The 26,291-nt window shown below is 42.1% G+C and overlaps 1 protein-coding gene across 1 annotated transcript in view; it reads left to right on the top strand.

The window, feature by feature from the left end:
• Nucleotides 1–23,662, top strand: part of LEPR (leptin receptor) — a 34,913-nt gene extending 11,251 nt beyond the window's left edge. The window contains exons 5-19 of the mRNA XM_075287245.1: nt 4,030–4,208; nt 5,978–6,120; nt 7,403–7,556; nt 10,237–10,530; nt 11,342–11,459; nt 12,406–12,608; nt 15,871–16,031; nt 16,516–16,669; nt 16,754–16,836; nt 17,149–17,365; nt 17,502–17,684; nt 18,107–18,199; nt 19,676–19,781; nt 19,923–19,998; nt 20,231–23,662. Coding sequence (XP_075143346.1) covers nt 4,030–4,208; nt 5,978–6,120; nt 7,403–7,556; nt 10,237–10,530; nt 11,342–11,459; nt 12,406–12,608; nt 15,871–16,031; nt 16,516–16,669; nt 16,754–16,836; nt 17,149–17,365; nt 17,502–17,684; nt 18,107–18,199; nt 19,676–19,781; nt 19,923–19,998; nt 20,231–21,025 — 2,959 coding nt within the window. The 3' untranslated portion in view covers nt 21,026–23,662. The remainder of the gene's footprint in view (nt 1–4,029; nt 4,209–5,977; nt 6,121–7,402; nt 7,557–10,236; nt 10,531–11,341; nt 11,460–12,405; nt 12,609–15,870; nt 16,032–16,515; nt 16,670–16,753; nt 16,837–17,148; nt 17,366–17,501; nt 17,685–18,106; nt 18,200–19,675; nt 19,782–19,922; nt 19,999–20,230) is intronic.
• Nucleotides 23,663–26,291: the final 2,629 nt, after the last annotated feature.

A 26,291-nucleotide genomic window follows, 5' to 3' on the forward strand; every position in this document is an offset into this window, starting at 1 on the left:
CACCATATAGACATATTATTTAGGCAGTGTGTGGCGGTATTATTTGGGTCCTGAATGGTAATTTTATCTTGGACATTCAAAGTCAATGTTCTGATAATGTTATACCCTGTTTCCCCGAAAATAAGACAGTGTCTTATATTAAATTCTCTTCCGAAATATATGACCTGTCTTATTTTCGGGGGATGTCTTATGCAGCTGGAGTGGGGGACAATCGGCACTCATGCCGGCGCTTCCTTAGCGGAGTCTTTTGTACATCCGTGCGGCTCCCGCTGGTCCGGTTATTATATTGTTGTTTTTGTTATTTTTGAGCCGACATAATTTGTGAGCCCGGAGTAGAATAGTTTCAATCTGTCGGCCACATGAAGACAGAACATTAGAGGTTAGCCAAAAGGAACAGCGTGTCTCCTTGCAGGGGATTAAGAAAGATTCAAAACAGAGCATTGTCCATTTTACGCATCCGCCTGCAAACGATTCATATTTACCATGCCAAGATTCCAGAATGTTTCCAAGAAAACCAGCCCGCAGTCAACGTACAATGTCCTGTTCCATATGTGCGGCGGAGGTGAATCTCTCCCCCAGGACTCCAGGCTCTGCTCTTTACACACATAGAACAATGGATGGGGATGAAAACTTCTGCAACCATCTCATTCCAATAGTCGAATGCGATCGTTGATTGCAAAAATTTACACGCCCTTCATTTACTGTATACAGTTTTGGGTTGAAAAAAAAAGACCTACAGTATGGGATGGAAATATATTTTCTTGCTGTCGATGAATGGGAACATTCTAACCTATAGAGACCTGATACTTATCACAGCTGGGGGTTTGCTTCAATTGTATCCGGTCTAGACAATCCTCTGTGAGCTGAACAGCATGAGTTACCATTTCTATACTGTGGTATTTGTTGGTGACAGTATGCAAGTACAGTATGCATTATACTCTGTTCACAGCCAAAGCTGCAACAAGATGACAGAGGATAAAGTTGTGGTGTCTTCTTGTGTTGTCTAGGGGTCTTGGGGTCACCACGACCGGAATATGACTGCTACCTCTGCACCCCTATAACAACTTCCCTTATAAAGAGTGATAGAAAATAAAGGGTCCTCGGCATGGGAAGAGGAGTAGCTGTAAGGGGTGCAGCAGGAGCAGCTGCCACTGGGCCCTGGACACTTAGGGGGCCCCAAGGGTCTCTCTGCCACATAAAATATACCTCTATTCCTATTCTAAATGGTATAACACAGGTGAGGCCCCATTTACAGATTTTGCATTGTGGCCCTGGAGCTTGAGGTTACACCTCTGGGCATAGGTTTAGTAAATGGGACTTGTTGCAGCTCTATGCACAGCTGGTGCCCAGATGCTCCGCTGTGCAGGGAATACTTAGAAGGATATATAGCAATGGAGACCATTCATTCTTAGGAATGGCAGGGTATCCAAAGGCCGTCCCTCATTGTAGAGACACATCAACACTTTATACCACACAAATAACCCTGTAACCTTTACATGATGCAGCCAAAGGCCTGAAACTAAATCCATAGAATTCTAGTTGCAGCTTAGGTTGCAACTGGAGTATAAGAAATGATTCAGAGATCTCTACATCGTTCTTACGAGATCTGTGCTGGCATTAAACTGAAGAGATAGCAGAAATGCACAGCTTGAGAGTTTTGAATGCAGCTTTGGATGGGATTGGAGTATGATCATAGTGGGGCAGATTTTGCTGCCATTAGTGCTTTGTCAGTTCCCGGTTTTTCTACTGTATACAGTTAGAGCCAGAAATATTTGGACAGTGACACAATTTTCGCGAGTTGGGCTCTGCATGCCACCACATTGGTTTTGAAATGAAACCTCTACAACAGAATTCAAGTGCAGATTGTAACGTTTAATTTGAAGGGTTGAACAAAAATATCTGATAGAAAATGTAGGAATTGTAGACATTTCTTTACAAACACTCCACATTTTAGGAGCTCAAAAGTAATTGGACAAATAAACATAACCCAAACAAAATATATATATTTTTTTTTCAATATTTTGTTGCGAATCCTTTGGAGGCAATCACTGCCTTAAGTCTGGAACCCATGGACATCACCAAACGCTGGGTTTCCTCCTTCGTAATGCTTTGCCAGGCCTTTACAGCCGCAGCCTTCAGGTCTTGCTTGTTTGTGGGTCTTTCCGCCTTAAGTCTGGATTTGAGGAAGTGAAATGCATGCTCAATTGGGTTAAGATCTGGTGACTGACTTGGCCATTGCAGAATGTTCCACTTTTTTGCACTCATGAACTCCTGGGTAGCTTTGGCTGTATGCTTGGGGTCATTGTCCATCTGTACTATGAAGCGCCGTCCGATCAACTTGGCAGCATTTGGCTGAATCTGGGCTGAAAGTATATCCCGGTACACTTCAGAATTCATCCGGCTACTCTTGTCTGCTGTTATGTCATCAATAAACACAAGTGACCCAGTGCCATTGAAAGCCATGCATGCCCATGCCATCACGTTGCCTCCACCATGTGTTACAGAGGATGTGCTGTGCCTTGGATCATGTGCCGTTCCCTTTCTTCTCCAAACTTTTTTCTTCCCATCATTCTGGTACAGGTTGATCTTTGTCTCATCTGTCCATAGAATACTTTTCCAGAACTGAGCTGGCTTCTTGAGGTGTTTTTCAGCAAATTTAACTCTGGCCTGTCTATTTTTGGAATTGATGAATGGTTTGCATCTAGATGTGAATCCTTTGTATTTACTTTCATGGAGTCTTCTCTTTACTGTTGACTTAGAGACAGATACACCTACTTCACTGACAGTGTTCTGGACTTCAGTTGATGTTGTGAACGGGTTCTTCTTGACCAAAGAAAGTATGCGGCGATCATCCACCACTGTTGTCATCCGTGGACGCCCAGGCCTTTTTGAGTTCCCAAGCTCACCAGTCAATTCCTTTTTTTTTAGAAAGTACCCGACTGTTGATTTTGCTACTCCAAGCATGTCTGCTATCTCTCTGATGGATTATTTCTTTTTTTTCAGCCTCAGGATGTTCTGCTTCACCTCAATTGAGAGTTCCTTTGACCGCATGTTGTCTGGTCACAGCAACAGCTTCCAAATGCAAAACCACACACCTGGAATCAACCCCAGACCTTTTAACTACTTCATTGATTACAGGTTTACGAGGGAGACGCCTTCAGAGTTAATTGCAGCCCTTAGAGTCCATTGTCCAATTACTTTTGGTCCCTTGAAAAAGAGGAGGCTATGCATTACAGAGCTATGATTCCTAAACCCTTTCTCCGATTTGGATGTGGAAACTCTCATATTGCAGCTGGGAGTGTGCACTTTCAGCCCATATTATATATATAATTGTATTTCTGAACATGTTTTAGTAAACAGCTAAAATAACAAAACTTGTGTCACTGTCCAAATATTTCTGGCCCTAACTGTATATCCTTTCCAATTCTGTAGGGGTTTTCTTTGCAGTAGTCAATTACATGACAGACAGTGTTACAATAGAAGATAACACCACTCAGCCATCATTATATCACTCCTGACAATAGATGATGTCACATCTTGTCTCCTCCCCCTCCCTGCACTGAGCATGCCTAGAAAACTCTCCCATAGACCTCAATGAGTTAATTCCAGACTATTGCTATCCATGGTCGTGAGACTGCTGTAAAGCAGATCACTAAATGTTGTTAACAGAGCAGAGGAGAAGCTAATGCAAGATGGCCGGCCCATAATCATGGACAGAAAATAGAATTAAAAAAATCTACAACCACAACATAAAAGCAGATTAGAAAAAAAGTGATAAATATCTGGTTTTAATAAGCAAAAATAGTTGTCACATTGCTCTCAAAGGGCTTTATATTCATAGCAGAGACTTTCCGCTGCCTAACAGGGGGTAGGACATGAAGCTGTCACTTATATTAATGGGGCTGATATAGACGTGCCATATACTATAGGTAACAGGGGCTGTAATGTCTGACTAATCTCACACGCTTTTCATGGAACGTCTCCAGGATGTATAGAATATTCCTTAACATTTCCTTGACATTTCTATAGGACTGACAAGGACGAGCACAGAATGGAGGCTGATTGTACGTGCCGCAGACATGAGCGCTGTGACTGCCGCATCTCTCCTGCCACCGACAACGACTCCTATATCCTATGGATGGAAATCAGCAGCGACCCTGTCACATCGCTCCACTCCCCCCCCATGCTGCTCCGAGTCAATGCCATTAGTAAGTGACACTTCTCGCTACACAATCTGTACAAAGATGATTAATGTTCAGGATCCTGAGAACTGCGCATAGAACATCAGTCACACCAGGATCACAGAGCGATGGAGGCTGTAATTGTCACCAATCGTGGATTATCCAGAGGTTGTCAGTCTATTAAAGGGAAAGTGTGGCCAATAATCATATGTGACTGAGCCAATAGAACAAACTATTCATCAGTTAGGAATGGTCACATCTATATTATCTATCATCTATATCAATCAAATATCTATCTATCTATCTTTCTATCTATCTATCTCCTATCTATCTATCTATCTATCTATCTATCTATCTATCCATCTCCTATCTATCTCCTATCTATCTATCTATCTATCTATCTATCTATCTATCTATCATCTATCTCCTATCTATCTATCTATCTATCTATCTATCTATCTATCTATCTATCTATCTATCTATCCATCTCCTATCTATCTCCTATCTATCTATCTATCTATCTATCTATCTATCTATCTATCTATCCATCTCCTATCTATCTGACAGATTGTCTAATTACCTGATTTTCTAATCACATATTTCCATATCTAATGATCTCTCTCACTTCTACCTAGTTACTATATTATCTATCGATCTATTATCTATCTGTACTATCTATCCATTTACCTATCTGTCTCCACTCACGCATTCCCGAAAGCTCTTATTAATAAGAAAATATTAAGTGCATGTGAACAGGACCTTAAGGTGATCCATGCGTTCGCCCCCGTGGTGATGTGGAGATTACATTCCCTATAATTGTGTTGTTCTCTTCATTCGGTGGCGTTGGCTCCGGGAGACGTTGATAGATATAACCATTAGTGATAATTGCCGCGTCTCTCCAGACCCTTGGCCGGACACTTCCCAGGAATCCTAATGGTCTCTATGTAATGACTTATCACTTGGAGGAGGCAGCTCTTATATCTCACCCACCAGGTGCAGATCGATATTCGTGTCAGTGCCCCATGTAAGGCTCAGTCCATTTATTTACCGGAGCAGTATGCTATAGGTGAAGACATATTTACTGTTTGTCAGATATACAGTCAGTGGGTGCTGGATAGTGAAGCTACCCCAATAAAACTGTAGTGGTCGCCCATTTGTACATTATGTAAAGCTAAGGCTGGAACTGCAAAACGCAGCTGCATTTGTTCCAAACGTACAGGGTTATCGCAACGTGAGGCCTTAGCCCAAAAGAGTTTTATATAAAGAGTCATTTTTTTGCTACAAAATTTTCTGTAACTCTTTATAACATAATTTGTCTTTCAATTATTCGCCATTTTCAAGAACAATCTTGTTTACATCCGGAGGCTGAAAGCCTCTCCAAACCTATTACTTGTCACAGCTGAGCGTTTGTTACAATTGAATCCAGTCTAGACAACGTTCTGTGAGCTTAAAGGGGTTGTCCAGGAATTGGACAAATGTTATGGAGGGTGGGGGAGGTGTAAAATAATAATAAAAAACCTACTCACCCGTCCGCGGTGCTCTGGTGTCCACCATTGGCCATTTGCTTTCACGCTGTGCCCTCGTTGCCAGAAGTTTTGCACCCCACGTGAACGCTGAGGCCACCGACTGGTGGGGCACGGAACTTCCGACAACAAGGGTATGGCATGAGAATGGATACCTACAGCAGACATCAGAGCGCGGGGACAGGCGAGTAAGATTTTAGGTCCAGGTGAGGTAGAGGTACCTTGTGCCTCCCAGAGACCTCTCCTATCTGATGATATTCCTTTCATTCACAGTAAAGCCGGACCCCCCAAGTGACCTGCGGGCAGAAATAACCAGCGATGGAAAGCTAAAAGTTCTCTGGTCCAATTCTGCATCTACCTCTCGCAGGCATCAGTGTCAAGTAAAACATCTGAACACAACACAGGTCTCACCTCCGGTAAATATCCGTATTTCTCGCCCCAGCAAGGCTTTACTATTCCAGTAATATGTTATTGCAGAACTTAATTGAGATTGTGACATTGCTCCTGAGCACAATGGGTAATCATCGGCCTCATTATTATAAGACTGTCACAAGGAGAGCCTGAAGGGGGCGACGTGTGAGGTCTATAATGTGATTATCTAATGGAAATCAATGGAAACGCTTTCTAATTAAGCAGAATGTAAATACGACACAATAGAGAAGAGACAGGGCCAGAGGTAAAGGATGAAGTCTCAGAGCTGGTAGCACAGTTACTCACCTGTTCCTGCTGGCAGGATGCCATTTGATCCTGGTGGCTTCTATAAATCTACATTTGTGGTTCTGTTGCCATTACACATGATCCCCCCGAGCTCCTGCAGCAAAGAACTAGTTAACTATCCCTGGTTCTGAGCTCTGCTGCTAAGCAGCTGTTTCTGATGAGTTGATCTACAAGCTATACATGGTATACCAGTCCAGAGCCATCATTTATTGGCCTGAGCCTCAGAATACAATTCTCTGAGCAATTCCTGGTATGGTTTCATCATTGATCCTGGTAGTTCTGCTTGACCACTGGCTATTTTTGACTGATTATGTTACTTACTACTGCTCTACTGGTCACAACCCTGGATAAGCTCCTGTACTACTATGTCCTCTTTCCAGTTCTTTTGTTCACTTTTCATTCCTACTCCTGTGTCCCCATTCTAGCTCTGCTCCTGCTTCCATGTTCCAGCTCTGCTCCTTTGTCCATGTTCCATTTCCGCGCCTGTGTCCATATTCCAGTTCTGCTGCCATGTACATTATTTAGTCCTGTTCCTATGTCCACGTTCCAGTTCTGATTCTGTTTCCATGTTCCAGTTCTGATTCTGTTTCCATGTTCCAGTTCTGATTCTGTTTCCATGTTCCAGTTCTGATTCTGTTTCCATGTTCCAGTTCTGATTCTGTTTCCATGTTCCAGTTCTGATTCTGTTTCCATGTTCCAGTTCTGATTCTGTTTCCATGTTCCAGCTCTACTCCTGTGTACATTTTCTAGTCCTGTCCCTGTGTCCATATTTCAATCCCGCCCCAGTGCCTACATTTCTTCCCTGCTTCAGTGCCCATTTTCCCTCAGTCTTGACTTCCAGCTATAACTTCTGTCTTACTAATAAGTGAGCCCTGTTACAATGGCCACTGCCTGCTGTAGGAGGGCGCTGATATCTCTTATTTTACTTTAGTTAGAAGTTGTCTTGCCATTATCAGAAACTAACTCTTGATGTCTATACAGTCTGATGTGGTGGTGGAGAAGCCCTTTGTCACCCTCGATGTCCCGGAGTCCTGTTCCCCTCTGGTATTTACAGTACGATGCAGACAATATCAGACGACATCTACACTTGGTGTTTGGAGTAAATGGAGTCTTCCTATGGTCCTCAAATCCAAAGGTAACGATGATATAAGGCTTTGTTCAGATCATATTTTTTACATCTGCTTAACGGATGCAGAAACGGACACAAACAGATGACCTCCGTATACATAAACATCAATATTTAAAAAATAGATCCATTGCATTGATATCTATGTAAATTTGGCATCGGTGGTATTATCTACCAACAAAAAAATGAGAGTGCACTGAATTTAGGTTTATCAGTATTCGCCCCAATACTTGAGATACCTGTGCTAGTTTCGGCACCAATATCCACTGTCAGGAGGGTATTACAGTGTCATCACTGGGAATTAAGTAACGGCCCCCTGACAGTACTCTACCATAGCCTTGTACTTCAGAGCAGGTATACCTTATCGACCAGTGATGATGTTGAGCAGCAAGGCCCGCTCTTCTGACAGTGAAGAAATATCAGTGCTGAAACCAATAGCACCGATATCTCCAGCTCGAAGATGCATACCTTCAAAGCTGACAGTGTTCTGAATTTAGTGCCACCGGTGCCAGAGTAAATGTAAAATAATTCTGAGAAATATATAATACTTTTATGTATAAATAAGAATATGTACAAGAATATAACTACTATAATACTGCTCCTATCTTCAAGAATATAACTACTATAATACTACTCCTATGTACAAGAATATAACTACTATAATACTACCTCCTATGTACAGGAATATAACTACTATAATACTACTCCTATGTACAAGAATATAACTACTATAATACTACCACCTATGTACAAGAATATAACTACTATAATACTACCTCCTATGTACAGGAATATAACTACTATAATACTACCTCCTATGTACAAGAATATAACTACTATAATACTACCTCCTATGTACAAGAATATAACTACTATAATACTGCCCCTATGTACAAGAATATAACTACTATAATACTACCTCCTATGTACAAGAATATAACTACTATAATACTACTCCTATGTACAAGAATATAACTACTATAATACTACCCTCTATGTACAAGAATATAACTACTATAATACTACCCTCTATGTACAAGAATATAACTACTATAATACTACCTCCTATGTACAAGAATATAACTACTATAATACTACCTCCTATGTACAAGAATATAACTACTATAATACTGCCCCTATGTACAAGAATATAACTACTATAATACTACTCCTATGTACAAGAATATAACTACTATAATACTACCTCCTATGTACAAGAATATAACTACTATAATACTGCTCCTAAATACAAGAATATAACTACTATAATACTACCTCCTATGTACAAGAATATAACTACTATAATACTACCTCCTATATACAAGAATATAACTACTATAATACTACTCCTATGTACAAGAATATAACTACTATAATACTACCTCCTATATACAAGAATATAACTACTATAATACTACCTCCTATGTACAAGAATATAACTACTATAATACTACCTCCTATGTACAAGAATATAACTACTATAATACTGCTCCTAAATACAAGAATATAACTACTATAATACTACCTCCTATGTACAAGAATATAACTACTATAATACTACTCCTATGTACAAGAATATAACTACTATAATACTACCTCCTATGTACAAGAATATAACTACTATAATACTACCTCCTATGTACAAGAATATAACTACTATAATACTGCTCCTAAATACAAGAATATAACTACTATAATACTACCTCCTATGTACAAGAATATAACTACTATAATACTACCTCCTATATACAAGAATATAACTACTATAATACTACTCCTATGTACAAGAATATAACTACTATAATACTACCTCCTATATACAAGAATATAACTACTATAATACTACCTCCTATGTACAAGAATATAACTACTATAATACTACTCCTATGTACAAGAATATAACTACTATAATACTACCTCCTATGTACAAGAATATAACTACTATAATACTACTCCTATGTACAAGAATATAACTACTATAATACTACCTCCTATGTACAAGAATATAACTACTATAATACTACCTCCTATATACAAGAATATAACTACTATAATACTACTCCTATGTACAAGAATATAACTACTATAATACTACCTCCTATATACAAGAATATAACTACTATAATACTACTCCTATATACAAGAATATAACTACTATAATACTACTCCTATGTACAAGAATATAACTACTATAATACTACTCCTATGTACAAGAATATAACTACTATAATACCACTCCTATGTACAAGAATATAACTACTATAATACTACTCCTATGTACAAGAATATAACTACTATAATACTATTCCTATGTACAAGAATATAACTACTATAATACTGCTCCTATGTACAAGAATATAACTACTATAATACTACTCCTATGTACAAGAATATAACTACTATAATACTATTCCTATGTACAAGAATATAACTACTATAATACTACTCCTATGTACAAGAATATAACTACTATAATACTATTCCTATGTACAAGAATATAACTACTATAATACTACCTCCTATGTACAAGAATATAACTACTATAATACTGCCCCCTGTGGTTAACAATATAGATGTGAATGATTGTAGAATTTTCATTAGTGAAATTTCATACTTAATATTCAGATCATTGTGATGACCCCTCCCCCCTGGTTATTTACCTTATATACCATTATGTTTCCCTCTGCAGATGGGTATTATTTCCCTAAGAGACTTGTGGTCAGCAGCGGATCCAGTGCCTCAGTTTTTTGCATGTTCTGTGACAAAAACAAGAAGATGTCATCCAAGGCTATAACCTGGGTTATGAGTCTGGTGCAGCAGATCCCCCGCAGTCAGTATACAGCGGTGAGCGATTATGTTGGAAAAGTCACAATCGACAATCTGAACGCAACTAGACCAAGGGGAAAGTTCCATTTTGATGCGTTGTACTGCTGTGCCCAGGGCATTGGGTGCCAGCCCCGATACACAGAGCTCTATGTGATAGGTAAGATGTTAGAGTAGTATTTCTTTATTTTTTATGGGGGGAGTGGGGGCTGAGTTCCCCTATAACTGTGACTGCTATATTATGGGCAGTCCAGAACCGGGTAAAGGGGACCTCTACCAACTCCAATTTTTTTCATCCCTCAATGGGCTGCACTTCACTTGATTGTGATGTAGTTGGATATTTTTCTCTAGCTCCCACCGTTCTTGAGCAATGAATGCTGTTATTTGCAGCACCCAATATGCTAATTAGGTTCTCTACTGTCAAATGGGCGGCTCGGCTTTAACCAAGAACCGCCCACCTGATAAAAAGGAGCTTAATTCTGTTTTTGGTGGTGCCAACCAGGAACAGTGGGGGCTAGAGGAAAAATTTCCACTTCTCGAGAAAGAGAAGAGGGGGCTCCAAAAGTTAGAGCCCTCTTTAACTTTGTCCTTGGAGGAAGGACGTCAGGTCTTGAGTCTCAGGTTAGGAGGGGTACTTTGTCTCAGACCAATGTATCATCATGGGGAGACTTAGAAGCCATCCATACTCCCCTTGATATTTTGGGAAAAAGTATGCAAATTAGGTTTCCTCTTTGCATAGGAGACTTTTGGAGTCTCAATGTAAACAACATTGTACAAAGACATCAGTCTACTCGATTACTTTGAACCAATGGGTATTGGGGGTTAGAAACAAGCCAAAACAGTCTTTAGGGCCCCTGATGAACTAATGCCTGGATACAAAGCCCCTCTCCGCACCCCCTATAGCTTCACCTGCCGACAATAATGTCATTTTATATATTTTACCTTTCTCCATTTTCCTCTGATCTTTCCAGACACCAATATCAACATTACCTGCGAAACCAATGGAAATGTGAGCGTTATGACCTGCAGGTGGAGCCCTAAACAAATCATCCCCCTTAAGAACATCAACCTAACGTTCCGATACTATCAGTGAGTACACCATGCAATTCTTGTATACAGAGGTGGGACTTTGCTGCCATCCAGTGGATTAATATAGTATGTGCAGAGATGAGCAGAAATATTCTCCTCCCTATGGCCACATGTGATAGCGCAGACTAGAAAAATCAGGAGAAAACACTAGACCAACAGGGGTAAGAATAATAACCCTCTAAACAGCAGGGTAATAAGTATTATCCCACCAGACACCAAGGATACAAGTATTATCCCACCAGACACCAGAGATACAAGTATTATCTCACCAAACAGCAGGGTAACAAGTATTATCCCTCCAGACACAGGGATACAAGTATCAGGGCAACAGCCATTGGTGTAACTAAAGTCTTGTGGGCCCGGGTGCAAACTTTTGTCCGGGGCCCCCTACCCCCTTCTAGAGTGGCGGTTATGGGCGCTGCAATGATATCTCAGATACTTGAAAGAGATAAATCTTTAGTACCCACAACTGCAGTTATGAAGAAAACGGTGAGTGAGCACAGCGCCCCACATGTAAGCAATACTGGGACAGAATTACGTGCACCACAGTGGCCCCCAAACAGTATTACATGCTCCATAGTGTCTCCAAACAGTATTATATGCTCACAGTGCTGAACCCCCCCAATTCCCTCCTTTTGCTCACACATGTTCTCTTCTCTCCTCCTCACCTTCTATCTTCCTGTGTAATGTCAGACTGTTCTGTACGATCCAGAATTGCTCCGCACATACATGACATCATCACAGGTCCATAAGCCCAATAGCATCTACTGCAGGATGGAGTCTCCCTATCCCTGTGGGGCCCCGGCACTTGCCGGGTGCTGATGCTGGCCCTGATTATCCCACTGTACAGCAGGGATTCAAGTATTATCCCACCAGTCACCACGTCTGATATTATACTAATATTTTATGTTACTATTGAGTTGCATTCTAATATTTTCTTTTTAAGAGAATTAAACGCTTACTTGGAGAATAATACGATAGACTACAATGCGTCTACTGTGAAGAGCTGCGACCTGCAGCAGGACGGATCCTATCAGTGCATTTTCAATACAATTAAGACCATGACCCCTTACCACATGTGGGTAGAAATACAACACCCGGCTGGTACACTGCGCTCTCCCCCTGTGTCTCTGAAGCCCTCAGAAGTCGGTAAGAAACAGAATATAATGGCCTCTTTATTAGAGATGAGCGAACACTAAAATGTTCGAGGTTCGAAATTCGATTCGAACAGCCGCTCACTGTTCGAGTGTTCGAATGGGTTTCGAACCCCATTATAGTCTATGGGGAACATAAACTCGTTAAGGGGGAAACCCAAATTCGTGTCTGGAGGGTCACCAAGTCCACTATGACACCCCAGGAAATGATACCAACACCCTGGAATGACACTGGGACAGCAGGGGAAGCATGTCTGGGGGCATAAAAGTCACTTTATTTCATGGAAATCCCTGTCAGTTTGCGATTTTCGCAAGCTAACTTTTCCCCATAGAAATGCATTGGCCAGTGCTGATTGGCCAGAGTACGGAACTCGACCAATCAGCGCTGGCTCTGCTGGAGGAGGCGGAGTCTAAGATAGCTCCACACCAGTCTCCATTCAGGTCCGACCTTAGACTCCGCCTCCTCCGGCAGAGCCAGCGCTGATTGGCCGAAGGCTGGCCAATGCATTCCTATGCGAATGCAGACTTAGCAGTGCTGAGTCAGTTTTGCTCAACTACACATCTGATGCACACTCGGCACTGCTACATCAGATGTAGCAATCTGATGTAGCAGAGCCGAGGGTGCACTAGAACCCCTGTGCAAACTCAGTTCACGCTAATAGAATGCATTGGCCAGCGCTGATTGGCCAATGCATTCTATTAGCCCGATGAAGTAGAGCTGAATGTGTGTGCTAAGCACATTCATTCAGCACTGCTTCATCACGCCAATACAATGCATTAGCCAGTGCTGATTGGCCAGAGTACGGAATTCGGCCAATCAGCGCTGGCTCTGCTGGAGGAGGCGGAGTCTAAGATCGCTCCACACCAGTCTCCATTCAGGTCCGACCTTAGACTCCGCCTCCTCCGGCAGAGCCAGCGCTGATTGGCCGAAGGCTGGCCAATGCATTCCTATGCGAATGCAGACTTAGCAGTGCTGAGTCAGTTTTGCTCAACTACACATCTGATGCACACTCGGCACTGCTACATCAGATGTAGCAATCTGATGTAGCAGAGCCGAGGGTGCACTAGAACCCCTGTGCAAACTCAGTTCACGCTAATAGAATGCATTGGCCAGCGCTGATTGGCCAATGCATTCTATTAGCCCGATGAAGTAGAGCTGAATGTGTGTGCTAAGCACACACATTCAGCACTGCTTCATCACGCCAATACAATGCATTAGCCAGTGCTGATTGGCCAGAGTACGGAATTCGGCCAATCAGCGCTGGCTCTGCTGGAGGAGGCGGAGTCTAAGGTCGGACCTGAATGGAGACTGGTGTGGAGCGATCTTAGACTCCGCCTCCTCCAGCAGAGCCAGCGCTGATTGGTCGAGTTCCGTACTCTGGCTAATCAGCGCTGGCCAATGCATTCTATTAGCTTGATGAAGCAGAGTGTGCACAAGGGTTCAAGCGCACCCTCGGCTCTGATGTAGCAGAGCTGAGGCTGCACAAGGGTTCAAGCGCACCCTCGGCTCTGATGTAGGAGAGCCGAGGGTGCACTTGAACCCTTGTGCACCCTCAGCTCTGCTACATCAGAGCCGAGGGTGCGCTTGAACCCTTGTGCACACTCTGCTTCATCAAGCTAATAGAATGCATTGGCCAGCGCTGATTGGCCAATGTATTCTATTAGCCTGATGAAGTAGAGCTGAATGTGTGTGCTAAGCACACACATTCAGCTCTACTTCATCGGGCTAATAGAATGCATTGGCCAGAGTACGGAACTCGACCAATCAGCGCTGGCTCTGCTGGAGGAGGCGGAGTCTAAGATCGCTCCACACCAGTCTCCATTCAGGTCCGACCTTAGACTCCGCCTCCTCCAGCAGAGCCAGCGCTGATTGGCCAGAGTACGGAATTCGGCCAATCAGCGCTGGCTAATGCATTGTATTGGCGTGATGAAGCAGTGCTGAATGAGTGTGCTTAGCACACACATTCAGCTCTACTTCATCGAGCTAATAGAATGCATTGGCCAATCAGCGCTGGCCAATGCATTCTATTAGCGTGAACTGAGTTTGCACAGGGGTTCTAGTGCACCCTCGGCTCTGCTACATCAGATTGCTACATCTGATGTAGCAGTGCCGAGTGTGCATCAGATGTGTAGTTGAGCAAAACTGACTCAGCACTGCTAAGTCTGCATTCGCATAGGAATGCATTGGCCAGCCTTCGGCCAATCAGCGCTGGCTCTGCCGGAGGAGGCGGAGTCTAAGGTCGGACCTGAATGGAGACTGGTGTGGAGCGATCTTAGACTCCGCCTCCTCCAGCAGAGCCAGCGCTGATTGGTCGAGTTCCGTACTCTGGCCAATCAGCGCTGGCCAATGCATTCTATTAGCCCGATGAAGTAGAGCTGAATGTGTGTGCTTAGCACACACATTCAGCTCTACTTCATCAGGCTAATAGAATACATTGGCCAATGCATTCTATTAGCTTGATGAAGCAGAGTGTGCACAAGGGTTCAAGCGCACCCTCGGCTCTGATGTAGCAGAGCTGAGGGTGCACAAGGGTTCAAGTGCACCCTCGGCTCTCCTACATCAGAGCCGAGGGTGCGCTTGAACCCTTGTGCAGCCTCGGCTCTGCTACATCAGAGCCGAGGGTGCGCTTGAACCCTTGTGCACACTCTGCTTCATCAAGCTAATAGAATGCATTGGCCAGCACTGATTGGCCAGAGTACGGAATTCGGCCAATCAGCGCTGGCCAATGCATCCCTATGGGAAAAAGTTTATCTCACAAAAATCACAATTACACACCCGATAGAGCCCCAAAAAGTTATTTTTAATAACATTCCCCCCTAAATAAAGGTTATCCCTAGCTATCCCTGCCTGTACAGCTATCCCTGTCTCATAGTCACAAAGTTCACATTCTCATATGACCCGGATTTGAAATCCACTATTCGTCTAAAATGGAGGTCACCTGATTTCGGCAGCCAATGACTTTTTCCAATTTTTTTCAATGCCCCCGGTGTCGTAGTTCCTGTCCCACCTCCCCTGCGCTGTTATTGGTGCAAAAAAGGCGCCAGGGAAGGTGGGAGGGGAATCGAATTTTGGCGCACTTTACCACGTGGTGTTCGATTCGATTCGAACATGGCGAACACCCTGATATCCGATCGAACATGTGTTCGATAGAACACTGTTCGCTCATCTCTACTCTTTATCCTTCTCCTCCCTGTTACTATGAATGTTGTGTTATACTGTAGTTCTGTATACATTTATGTATCTCTCCTGTATATAGTGAAGCCGTTCCCTCCATTGATGGTGAAAGCTAACATGATGGTGGACACTAAACAGGATATAAGGCACTTACATGTGACCTGGAACAAGCCAAAATTTGTTGTGGATCATGTTTATTACCAGCTCCGCTATCGGGTGAAAGGACAGGAGGCGGATTGGCAGGTACCGGAAAAAGAAACGATTCTTATAGCTGTATGATAGACACACACAGAGGTCACTAGAGCTGAAAGGAGAAATATGTCCATTGTCTGATTATATAATGATGATATATTATACAGGGGCATTAGCTCCAAAGCTCCTATAGTTAGAATTCTATTTACCTGCTGCCACCACTAGAGGGAGCTTCAGAGCTTAACGTATACAAATCTATTATTGGATTGAATAGGATCTATATGTAGCAAGGTCCTAAGGCTGTGATCATACTGAGCCTTCTGTCACAGGTATAGATCAGGATGGAGGGCTCTGATATATAGTATGTCCCTCTGTAGATGTACAGTAGCATACGGCGCCCACAAGCTCCCATGATGAGAAACAAGCTGGTGGCCAAGGACGGACATTGACATAATTGTGTAACTATTTATATGATATGTAAAGCAAAAACTATTGAGAGGAGCTAGATAATAAGAAAGCTATGTCTTGACCCCAGGTTGTAGACATGCACAGAAACGAATCTGCCGACATACTCCATGTCCGCGCCTGTCAGGCTTACACCGTCCAGGTCCAAAGCCAATTGAAGAACCTGTCTGCCATCTGGAGCGACTGGACCGATGCCATAGATACAGTCATCAAAGACATCGAAGGTCAGGAGACTCTCTACTCCGCAGCGAATGTCCAGCCATGTGAATGAGCCCTGATGTCATGTCTGCTTCTTATATATTTTCCAGGGCCCTTGAGAGGACCAGAATTCTGGATAGTTCTGACAGACAATACCATCCGAAAAGGAGACAACGTTACATTGGTTTGGAAGGTAAATAAATCCGAATGACACAAGTGTATAAAATGCATTTTACTCCAGATGTAGCAGAGCTAACTTGCTCTTTTTGGTCAACTTGTTGAGATATCACATAGGGGTTTTGTAAAGTGTTATATAGGCAGCCAGGGGGTGCAGTGGTAGCAGTCACTACAGGACCCTGAGGGGCCCCCAAAGCTCCCTCTGCCACATAAAATACACTGGTGTAATGATATCTGTTTATAGCGCCATCTGCAGACACTGCGTAGAAGACTCCAGTTTGCATTCCTTCATCCACTATAAGTAAGTGCTTTTCTTCATTCTGTGCAGCCATTACAGAAGGAGGAGTCTCTGTGCAGCGTCCAAGGATACGAACTGGTACAACAAGTGTCCAATATCATCATAGGGTCCACCTATGTGGGCAATGTGACCAGCTACACCCTGACCCTGCAGCACAGCGCTGTCACCCTCACCCTGCGAGCCGTCAACTCTCTTGGGCAGTCGAAGATGAACCACAATATAACGCTGTCAGAGGAGATGAGCTCAGGTAACGATCAGTAATGGTGGATATGTACGTTATAAGTCGTTACTATAGGTATATTATTATAGACAATATCTAGCTGTTTTATGTGTATTATGTCGGTATTTCCAGATTTTTATCACATATTTTTTTCCCCTTTAAGTGAAGGCTATTCAGGCATTGAACATATATGCACAAAACAGCACCGTACTTGCGGCGTGGCAAATGTCTCTGTATATACCGTATCATCTTCTGGGCTTCGTTTTGGAGTGGAGGAACCTCAGGGGAAGTTCACAGATACGCTGGACTTCTATTCCTCCCAATGTCTACAGATACTACATAAAAGGTGCGTGAAATAAGAACGGCTTGGACCTAATTCATATGTATAGTCTCTGTGTGGTGCGAAGCATCACCATATGGGTCCATGTAATGCAGATTATAAAGCTAGCCAGCATGTCTTTGTCAGGTCAAATGCCTGTATAGGTGTCAATCTGCTTTCTAATATTCATTTTCAATATGTCTGGTACATCCGAGTGAATAGAAAATTTTCCATTTGCTTTCTGAGCCTGAAAACCATATTTATAGACTATATTAGTGTAGACTGACACATTGTAGCAAACTCATTAGCTGTGTAACAAAAGAAGGTCAGCCAGAAGAGACTCTCATAGGCTACACTAGGAAATAATTGAAATGCTTTGTATACAACTCCACCGCCATATATACAGTAGGTTAGTGAAATCCATTCACACTGTTATCTGTGTTTTACAGACCAATTTTTTGCTATTGAGAAATATCAGTTTCGCCTGACGCCAGTGTTTTTGGAAGGTGTCGGCAGCTCCCATATCACTGAATTCTCTAAAGGTAAGAGTCAGTAACACATCTGATCCGGAAATTCAGATAGTCAGTTACTTTATTATTTGACATTTGCAAAGTATTTGGAATAACACAAGATGCAAATCTGAGCAAAGCGAAAAAAGAACTAGTAACAGATTTTATGTTAGGATATCATGGTTTACATCTGATGTTTCAATATAATACTAGTCACTATCTACAAAAATATAACTACTATAATACTGCCCTCTATGTACAAGAATATAACTACTATAATACTGCTCCTATGTACAAGAATATAACTACTATAATACTACCTCCTATGTACAAGAATATAACTACTATAATACTGCTCCTATGTACAAGAATATAACTACTATAATACTACTCCTATGTACAAGAATATAACTACTATAATACTACTCCTATGTACAAGGATATAACTACTATAATACTACCTCCTATGTACAAGAATATAACTACTATAATACTACCTCCTATGTACAAGAATATAACTACTATAATACTACTCCTATGTACAAGAATATAACTACTATAATACTACTCCTATGTACAAGAATATAACTACTATAATACTGCCCTATGTACAGGAATATAACTACTATAATACTACCTCCTATGTACAAGAATATAACTACTATAATACGACTCCTATGTACAAGAATATAACTACTATAATACTACTCCTATGTACAAGGATATAACTACTATAATACTACCTCCTATGTACAAGGATATAACTACTATAATACTACCTCCTATGTACAAGAATATAACTACTATAATACTACTCCTATGTACAAGAATATAACTACTATAATACTACTCCTATGTACAAGGATATAACTACTATAATACTACCTCCTATGTACAAGAATATAACTACTATAATACTACCTCCTATGTACAAGAATATAACTACTATAATACTACTCCTATGTACAAGAATATAGCTACTATAATACTACTCCTATGTACAAGAATATAACTACTATAATACTACTCCTATGTACAAGGATATAACTACTATAATACTACTCCTATGTACAAGAATATAACTACTATAATACTACCTCCTATGTACAAGAATATAACTACTATAATACTACCTCCTATGTACAAGAATATAACTACTATAATACTACCTCCTATGTACAAGAATATAACTACTATAATACTACTCCTATGTACAAGAATATAACTACTATAATACTACTCCTATGTACAAGAATATAACTACTATAATACTGCTCCTATGTACAAGAATATAACTACTATAATACTGCTCCTATGTACAAGAATATAGCTACTATAATACTGCCCCTATGTACAAGAATATAACTGCTATAATACTGCCTTCTTCTGTCCCCTGAACTCATTGTTACAGTATCATTGCCCCTATCTTCCCCTGATATTATATATTACACTGTGTTGCAGTTACTCTGTAGATTGTTCCATATTTTACCGCCTTTCTTTCCGTTCCAGTGGACATGGATGAGATGCAGAATAATACCGGCTTATACATTATTTTACCTGTGATTACCGCTACGTCTTTTCTCCTGGTGATAACTCTTGCTATATCACATCAAAGGTAATTTCTTATTATTTAGAAAGCTGTATTGTCTGTGCTTTCCCTCTATGAGATGACCCCCATTGTATATAAAATGATGAATTATTAGATGTTGTGTTGATAAGGACATAGAACATAACATCCCTACGGACTGTGTTTCAGGATGAAGCGGCTGTTCTGGAAGGAAGTGCCCAACCCCAAGTACTGCTCCTGGGCTCAAGGAGTCAATTTTCAAAAGGTTAGTGTGTCCACATCAATGGACTTGTTTTTATCTGAGGATTTACGGGAGTCCCATTGTGTTCAGTAGAAAGTCTTCCGAAAAATCTTATTAGGATGTTAAACCTATAAACATAAGTCATCCATCATTGCCAATCCATGTGCCTCCCTCTAATCTAGTTACCGTAGAGCGTTGATGTGTTTCGCAGCCTGAGCAAGCCTCACTAAGAATAAGTAATTGCGTTTTTGTCCAGCCAGATACATTAGAAAACCTTTTCATGAAGCATCGTCACCACCTGGCGCACAATTTCCCATTCATCTTGGAACCCGAAGCTATTTTTGAAAACCTGCATATCGATAAAGGATGGGAGAAAGAAGACGTAGACCATGTCTCCATAGCTGGCCGCTTTACCGACGACCACGATTCTGCGTGCGCCACGAGCCATTTTAGCAGCAGCTGCACGTACGTGGATGAACCTAAGGTTTCCATGTACGGAGATAGCTCGTGCCAATCCAGTGTAAAATATGCAACCATCATCGGGAAGCCTCAAGAAAGAAAGCAAAGCCTCAACGAGAGGAAGGTCAGTGTTGGCTCCGGAGATGGATGCTTTCTGAGAAATAATTCTATCGTTATCGGGAACCTCGAAGAAAAGAAACAAGTGTTTCTCATCATGGCCGGACTCCACACCAAGGAACCCAACATCACCTCTTCTAACTCCACCGTATCATCTGAAGGATTTTCCGAACCTACAGACCAGGAGGAAAGTTTTGAAGGAGACAGCCCTGAGAGAAATCTCTTCTACTTGGGTCTGGATTCCAACCAAAATAATTCAAAGGACAATTATTTCTCAAAAACTCCCTTGGTGACCTACCACATCCAGGAAAATATATCCTATCAAGATTTGGACTTTAGGAGAGAAAAGTCTTCCAAGCTGATAGAAAATGACTATGGACACGCAGGTTTTCTGAAGAGAACGTTGCGTCCGTACGTGCCACAGTTTCAGTCCGAGTCTCAAGATGACACAGAGGTGTTTGATATGTGTACGTGATACATTGTCTATGATACATTGTACATAGTCATACAAGAATGTGAACACATGACCATTTTATTAGTGGTGGATTAAGTGTTTAGGTTGTGCCAGAAGGTTCCCGAGCCCTCCCCTGTACTCCACTTGGGTGGTGGATGCCTCTCAGGAGAGCGGGATACTGTGTGCTCCACCCACAGCTCTTGACGTTCTTTTATGTGAGGTCATTGCATTTCGTCGTGACATCACCAAGTCATGTTTGGGGTCCAGTTGCACCTACTACGGGACATTAGTTGCATTTGTTGGTATCCAAGTCATTATCATAAAATCAACCACGTGGAACAAATGGCGTGGTCTGTTCTGCCTGGGGTAACAATCTGAAATTAAAATGGTGATCATGGGGTAGGTATTTTTTAGTCCCATTGGAGAACCTGTAGTCACCTGAAATGGCTGCTAACTGGAACAAATAGATTTTCTAGAACATATGACAAGTGCCCATGTGCACTATTTTTAACACGTTAAAGCACAAGTCCCGGTTTAACAATTGCGTATATTTTGAGTTTGGTTACTCAAATTTGGTTTTCCTCCTCTCCTTATTCTCACTGCAATGATGTAAATGTTGTGCTTGCTCTGGGGTTGCCAAGGTAGAGTGAGCTTCCTGCAACCCATTGATTTCCTGTCATGTGACCTCCATACAGCACATTTATAAGAGCCGAAGTCATGTGACAGGAAGTCCATACACACCAAGGCTAGGTTCTTACTGTGTACAATGCTGCAGTGGTAGATGGAGAGGAACACAAGGTGTACATTACATCACAAAATGTGACTAGTCAAAATTATATATATATATATATATATATATATATATATATATATTATATATAATTTTTCTTTTAATGAACATAACTTCTTTCCAATGTGACCTACAGCTGTGAAGTACACCTTTATATCTCATGTATAGATCATACAATATCTTGTATTGTATTCACATCCAGAGCTGCATTCAAAGTTCTGCTGACATCCTGTTACCATCTGGTAATGTGGGAAATCACAGGCTTGATGTTGTTGATATATTATTATTAATGGCCTATTCTAATGATACGCTATGGATATTCACACTACTGCTTGCGGTGAGATTGTCTTGGTAACATTAATGAGCAAGTCAGACTTCCTGTCAGGTGACCTCCATAGACGCAGAGGTCATGTGATGGTGTCAATGCATAGCATGTCTTTTGATGTTACCATGGTACCCTCAGAGCAAGCAATACAGTGTTAAACAATATTTCCGTTCCTTCAGCTCTATTACATCTAGAGATGGGTGAACCTTGCGAGATTCCATTCACAAATATTGGCGTGGATCGTTTGCTTTTTTTGATGGGCTGAACTGGAAGTGCTAACGCTATCTGGAGTCACTTCAGACATCGAGTATATCCAGGAGAGGTGAAGAAACATAATAAGCCCTTGCACTCATCTCTGCTGGGCTCCCTCAGGGTCTCCTGCCTCGTGGGTGATGTCATGCGCCTTGGAGAATCACTGAGGTCTCTGATTGGGCCTTTAGGGTCATGTGGGGCCTGTGTTATAGCACCATGACATCAGCATTCCACCTATAACCCAATCACAGGCCTCATCGGTACCCGCCAGGAGGCCGGACGAGGCCAGAAGATGACCAAAGAGGACCCTGAGGGAGCACTGGACGCCATGATGGATCCCCAGAGAGGAGAAGGAAGGAGAGTACCAGTGTTTATTATGTTTCCGCACCTTCCCTGGGTCTCTGCTTATTAAACCCTTAGGTCTGATGAAACCCCAGAATATAATAGTGATTCATGGGTGACAAACCCCCCCAAAAATTTGGGTTGAATCTGGTTTGGTCCAAACCCGTTTCCTAGTCCATTCAATGATGGAGACACCAATAATGTCCGACCGACTCTACTAACTTATGATGGCTCCATCGGGCTCTGTCTTGGTGTCCATCATTTTAATGCAGAAATTAGCGTTGCGGCACTATTTTTTTCCATCCACTGTGATGTAATCTGTGACGTAGGCTCCAAATTAAGCCTTCAATGTGAACATAGCCTAAGACAATTGTTTCATGTTGTATAACGCAACTCCTTTGCACTGGGACCTATTAATGTCGTAGGAACTTGTATCACAAAAATGTGCAATGGGGTTCATATGCCAGGAAATTGGCGCAACTGTGAAAAAAACTGCTTGATATGGATAAATATGTATACGCTTAAAAAATATCGTATAGCGTGCACTTACATAACCGATTGCTATTTTCTGCCTAGTTACTTCATGTCTAGGTGAATGGTCCTGGCCAATTCGCCAGTTTGGAAGGGGCTCTAGCCCATACGGGGGGAGGTCCATGTAGGAGACCCCCTTCCTAATCGAATAATGGACATCCTCACGGGACCAACTGCAATATACGAGGTTGTTTTTGTAAATCAAAGAACCCCGTAAAATGGCTGCCGCCATAGAGATAGCATTTTTGGGAATACTTTGTAACCTCTTCTCCTTTTTGGATCCTGTGGTCTATCAACCCCTAAACTGAGCTGAATAGATTATGATGTATAAATCGTACAACTATTTTTGTATATGTGCCCTCCGCAAAGATGTTCAGATATATGTTATATTTTTGTGTCTCAGCAATCTCAGAGCTATAAAGAACTGAAATAAACAGAAAACATCCATTTTTTTTCTTGTTCCGTTGATCTCTATGGAGAATTTTAACAAGTAAGGTAATACAAAGTCTTATTATAATAAAGTCATTGGATGTGTAAATGATCGGATCTGACACCTATGGCCGGACAATGAAGCTTTCTAGGCCTCTACCGCAGCAGGAAGTCCCAGCGTGATGTAAAGCACCGAAGTGCAGCCAGCCAATAAAAACAAATCAATATCAAATGTACGGTATGTAGTCACTAAGCTATTACCACTTTGCACTATTTAGGCTGGGGTCAGATGTGTAGCTGCGTATCATGGGAATACCTCGGGGTCTCCTATTGCATTCAACCGTTGGAAGCTGCCATGTAAATCCCCGTCATATCAATTTATGCCCTGTCAGGCTTTTTTGCAGCTTGTGGATGAGATCTGGCGAAATGGATTATCCGCCACCGAGTCTATTAGTATGCCCTGTGTGACCCTTACTGGTGGTCCGGCTAAGAATAACCATCTAATACCCTATTGGGAATTCTCAGTAAATAGGAAGTGTCCCGTGAGCAGGACCCTTTACTCCGGAAGACCCATTATATCTGTGGTTTACCAGGACAGTTCGTTGATTTCAATGATACTTGTGTAATACCTTATTTCTCCTGGGGTGGCACTGTTGGGAAAATGAATACTTCCTAGTAGAATTCCTCATAGATCACAGGTGATCGCTGGGTGGAAACTGAACATTATAGATCATATGTAGAACAGAATATGATAAGTAAATGTCATCTTGTGAAGAAGGACATCATCCCTAAGGGTCTAATGATGTCATTTCTTGCCAATGAGGACCGCCTTGAAGAAAGTTTATTGAGCCCACCGGTGTGTACCTGCGGTGATATGGGTTCCAGGTCAAGCCCACCCATCTTCCCTGTCCAGTGTACGTATGACATGGCACGGGACTCAATGTGATAAAGTGAGTGTCTGACACATGAACGTCACGACTAACATGACAACGTCATCACATAGCATCCATGACTGGTGTGATGATATTATCACGATACATCTGGCGCTATGTGACACATAGACTGGACATGTGACGATGGGGTTGGCTATATCCTATATATATAGGGGGGACATATATTTAACAACTTGGGTCTTCGCTCACTTCTTATCTATAGCCAATATAGTCATATCTCAAGATATTGCTAAGCAGTTCTCCCAGACTCCAGAACGGTAACTCAACCGGGAACTGCAACTAGATACAAAATGTAAAATTTAACAATGTGCCCGAAGACGGCGATTAAGGGGTAAAGATCTCCATGTATGATACGTAACCGTGCGGAGCGCGGCCCGTGTGCTGCATCGATCAGCGTGCAAAACTGCACCCAACAAACGAGAGATGTCTCCCCCTCCTCATAAGATCCCCGACTGCTGACAAGTTAATTGCTGTTAACACTATCTCAGCAGTTGGCAAAAAACTTTAGAGAGAAGATGAATAATTATCCCGCCTGAACAGCCATAGCGAGATCCGTCCTCCGAGAATTTACAGAACAGTCATATTAATTGCATGCATGTTTTCACAGATCCTGAGAGTGACAGAACAATGACTATAAAAAGTACAGCCTGTCACCCGCTGCCGGCGCACTGACTGATTCTAATATTAAAGTGCCCTGGTGGCTGAAATGGAAGGAGTCGGTGGCCATTTTGTTGGTGGGGCCCATACAGGTGGACATGTCTATGGGAACGTGTGACATCACTGAAGCCTGGCGGCTTAGGATAGGTTATATCATTTAATGATTGGTAGGGGTGCGACACCATGAACCCTCTCCGATCATGTTTGAAGAGACCACATGGTTCAGGTGAGTGCTGCAGCCTCTTCACAGCAAATCTAGCACAGCGCCATACATTGTATAATGGCAGTGTTTAGTATTGCAGCTCAACCCATTCACTTGAATGGCCTTGTGAATCTTGAGCATGACATCACATGGCCTGTAAAGAGGAGGCGGTGCTCAGTGGAGTGCCACTGTCCTTTCAACCAGCTGATCCTCAGGGGTCCCTGATTTTCAGTCGATGACCTATGTTAAGACCCAGAAAAACACTTTGAGATGACCATAGATATGAAGATGGTTGTCAAAGTACTTAGTTCTCTCTCCTGAGCAATGAAGATTCTCATTCAGCCCTGACAAATAAGCGTAACACTATGAAAGAAGGAAAGTAAGTGGCTGCCAGACACCCAAGGCGCCGCTTATGTAATGGAGCCTTGGGCTGAATCCAGTGGGCCATTATCTTGTCACTTGTGTCTTTCTCCTCTAATTGTTTCTGCTCCTTTCTCCAGGACTGGAATGGACCTTCTCTGCACTTGGGCACCATTGAGGTAAGTCTGTGTCAGTACGTTAGCACTTATGGAATTAACCTTGGAGGAATCCATCATCATAATGTGACTTTTTTTGCTCAGTTTTTTCCCCTTGTGTCAATCTATATAAAAAGGCTGAATGCCAATTGGCCGGCTGGAGACCAGATAGACCGGATGGTAGCAGAAGAGTAGATTGTATATAGATACTATGCATTAACTATCTAGATTCCAGATTGGGGGAAGGATCAGGACTTCTCCTCTTCCTGGATCTCATGAGTCCATATTCAC

The sequence above is a fragment of the Leptodactylus fuscus genome, chromosome 9 (genome assembly GCF_031893055.1).
Source record: "Leptodactylus fuscus isolate aLepFus1 chromosome 9, aLepFus1.hap2, whole genome shotgun sequence".
NCBI lineage: Eukaryota > Metazoa > Chordata > Amphibia > Anura > Leptodactylidae > Leptodactylus > Leptodactylus fuscus.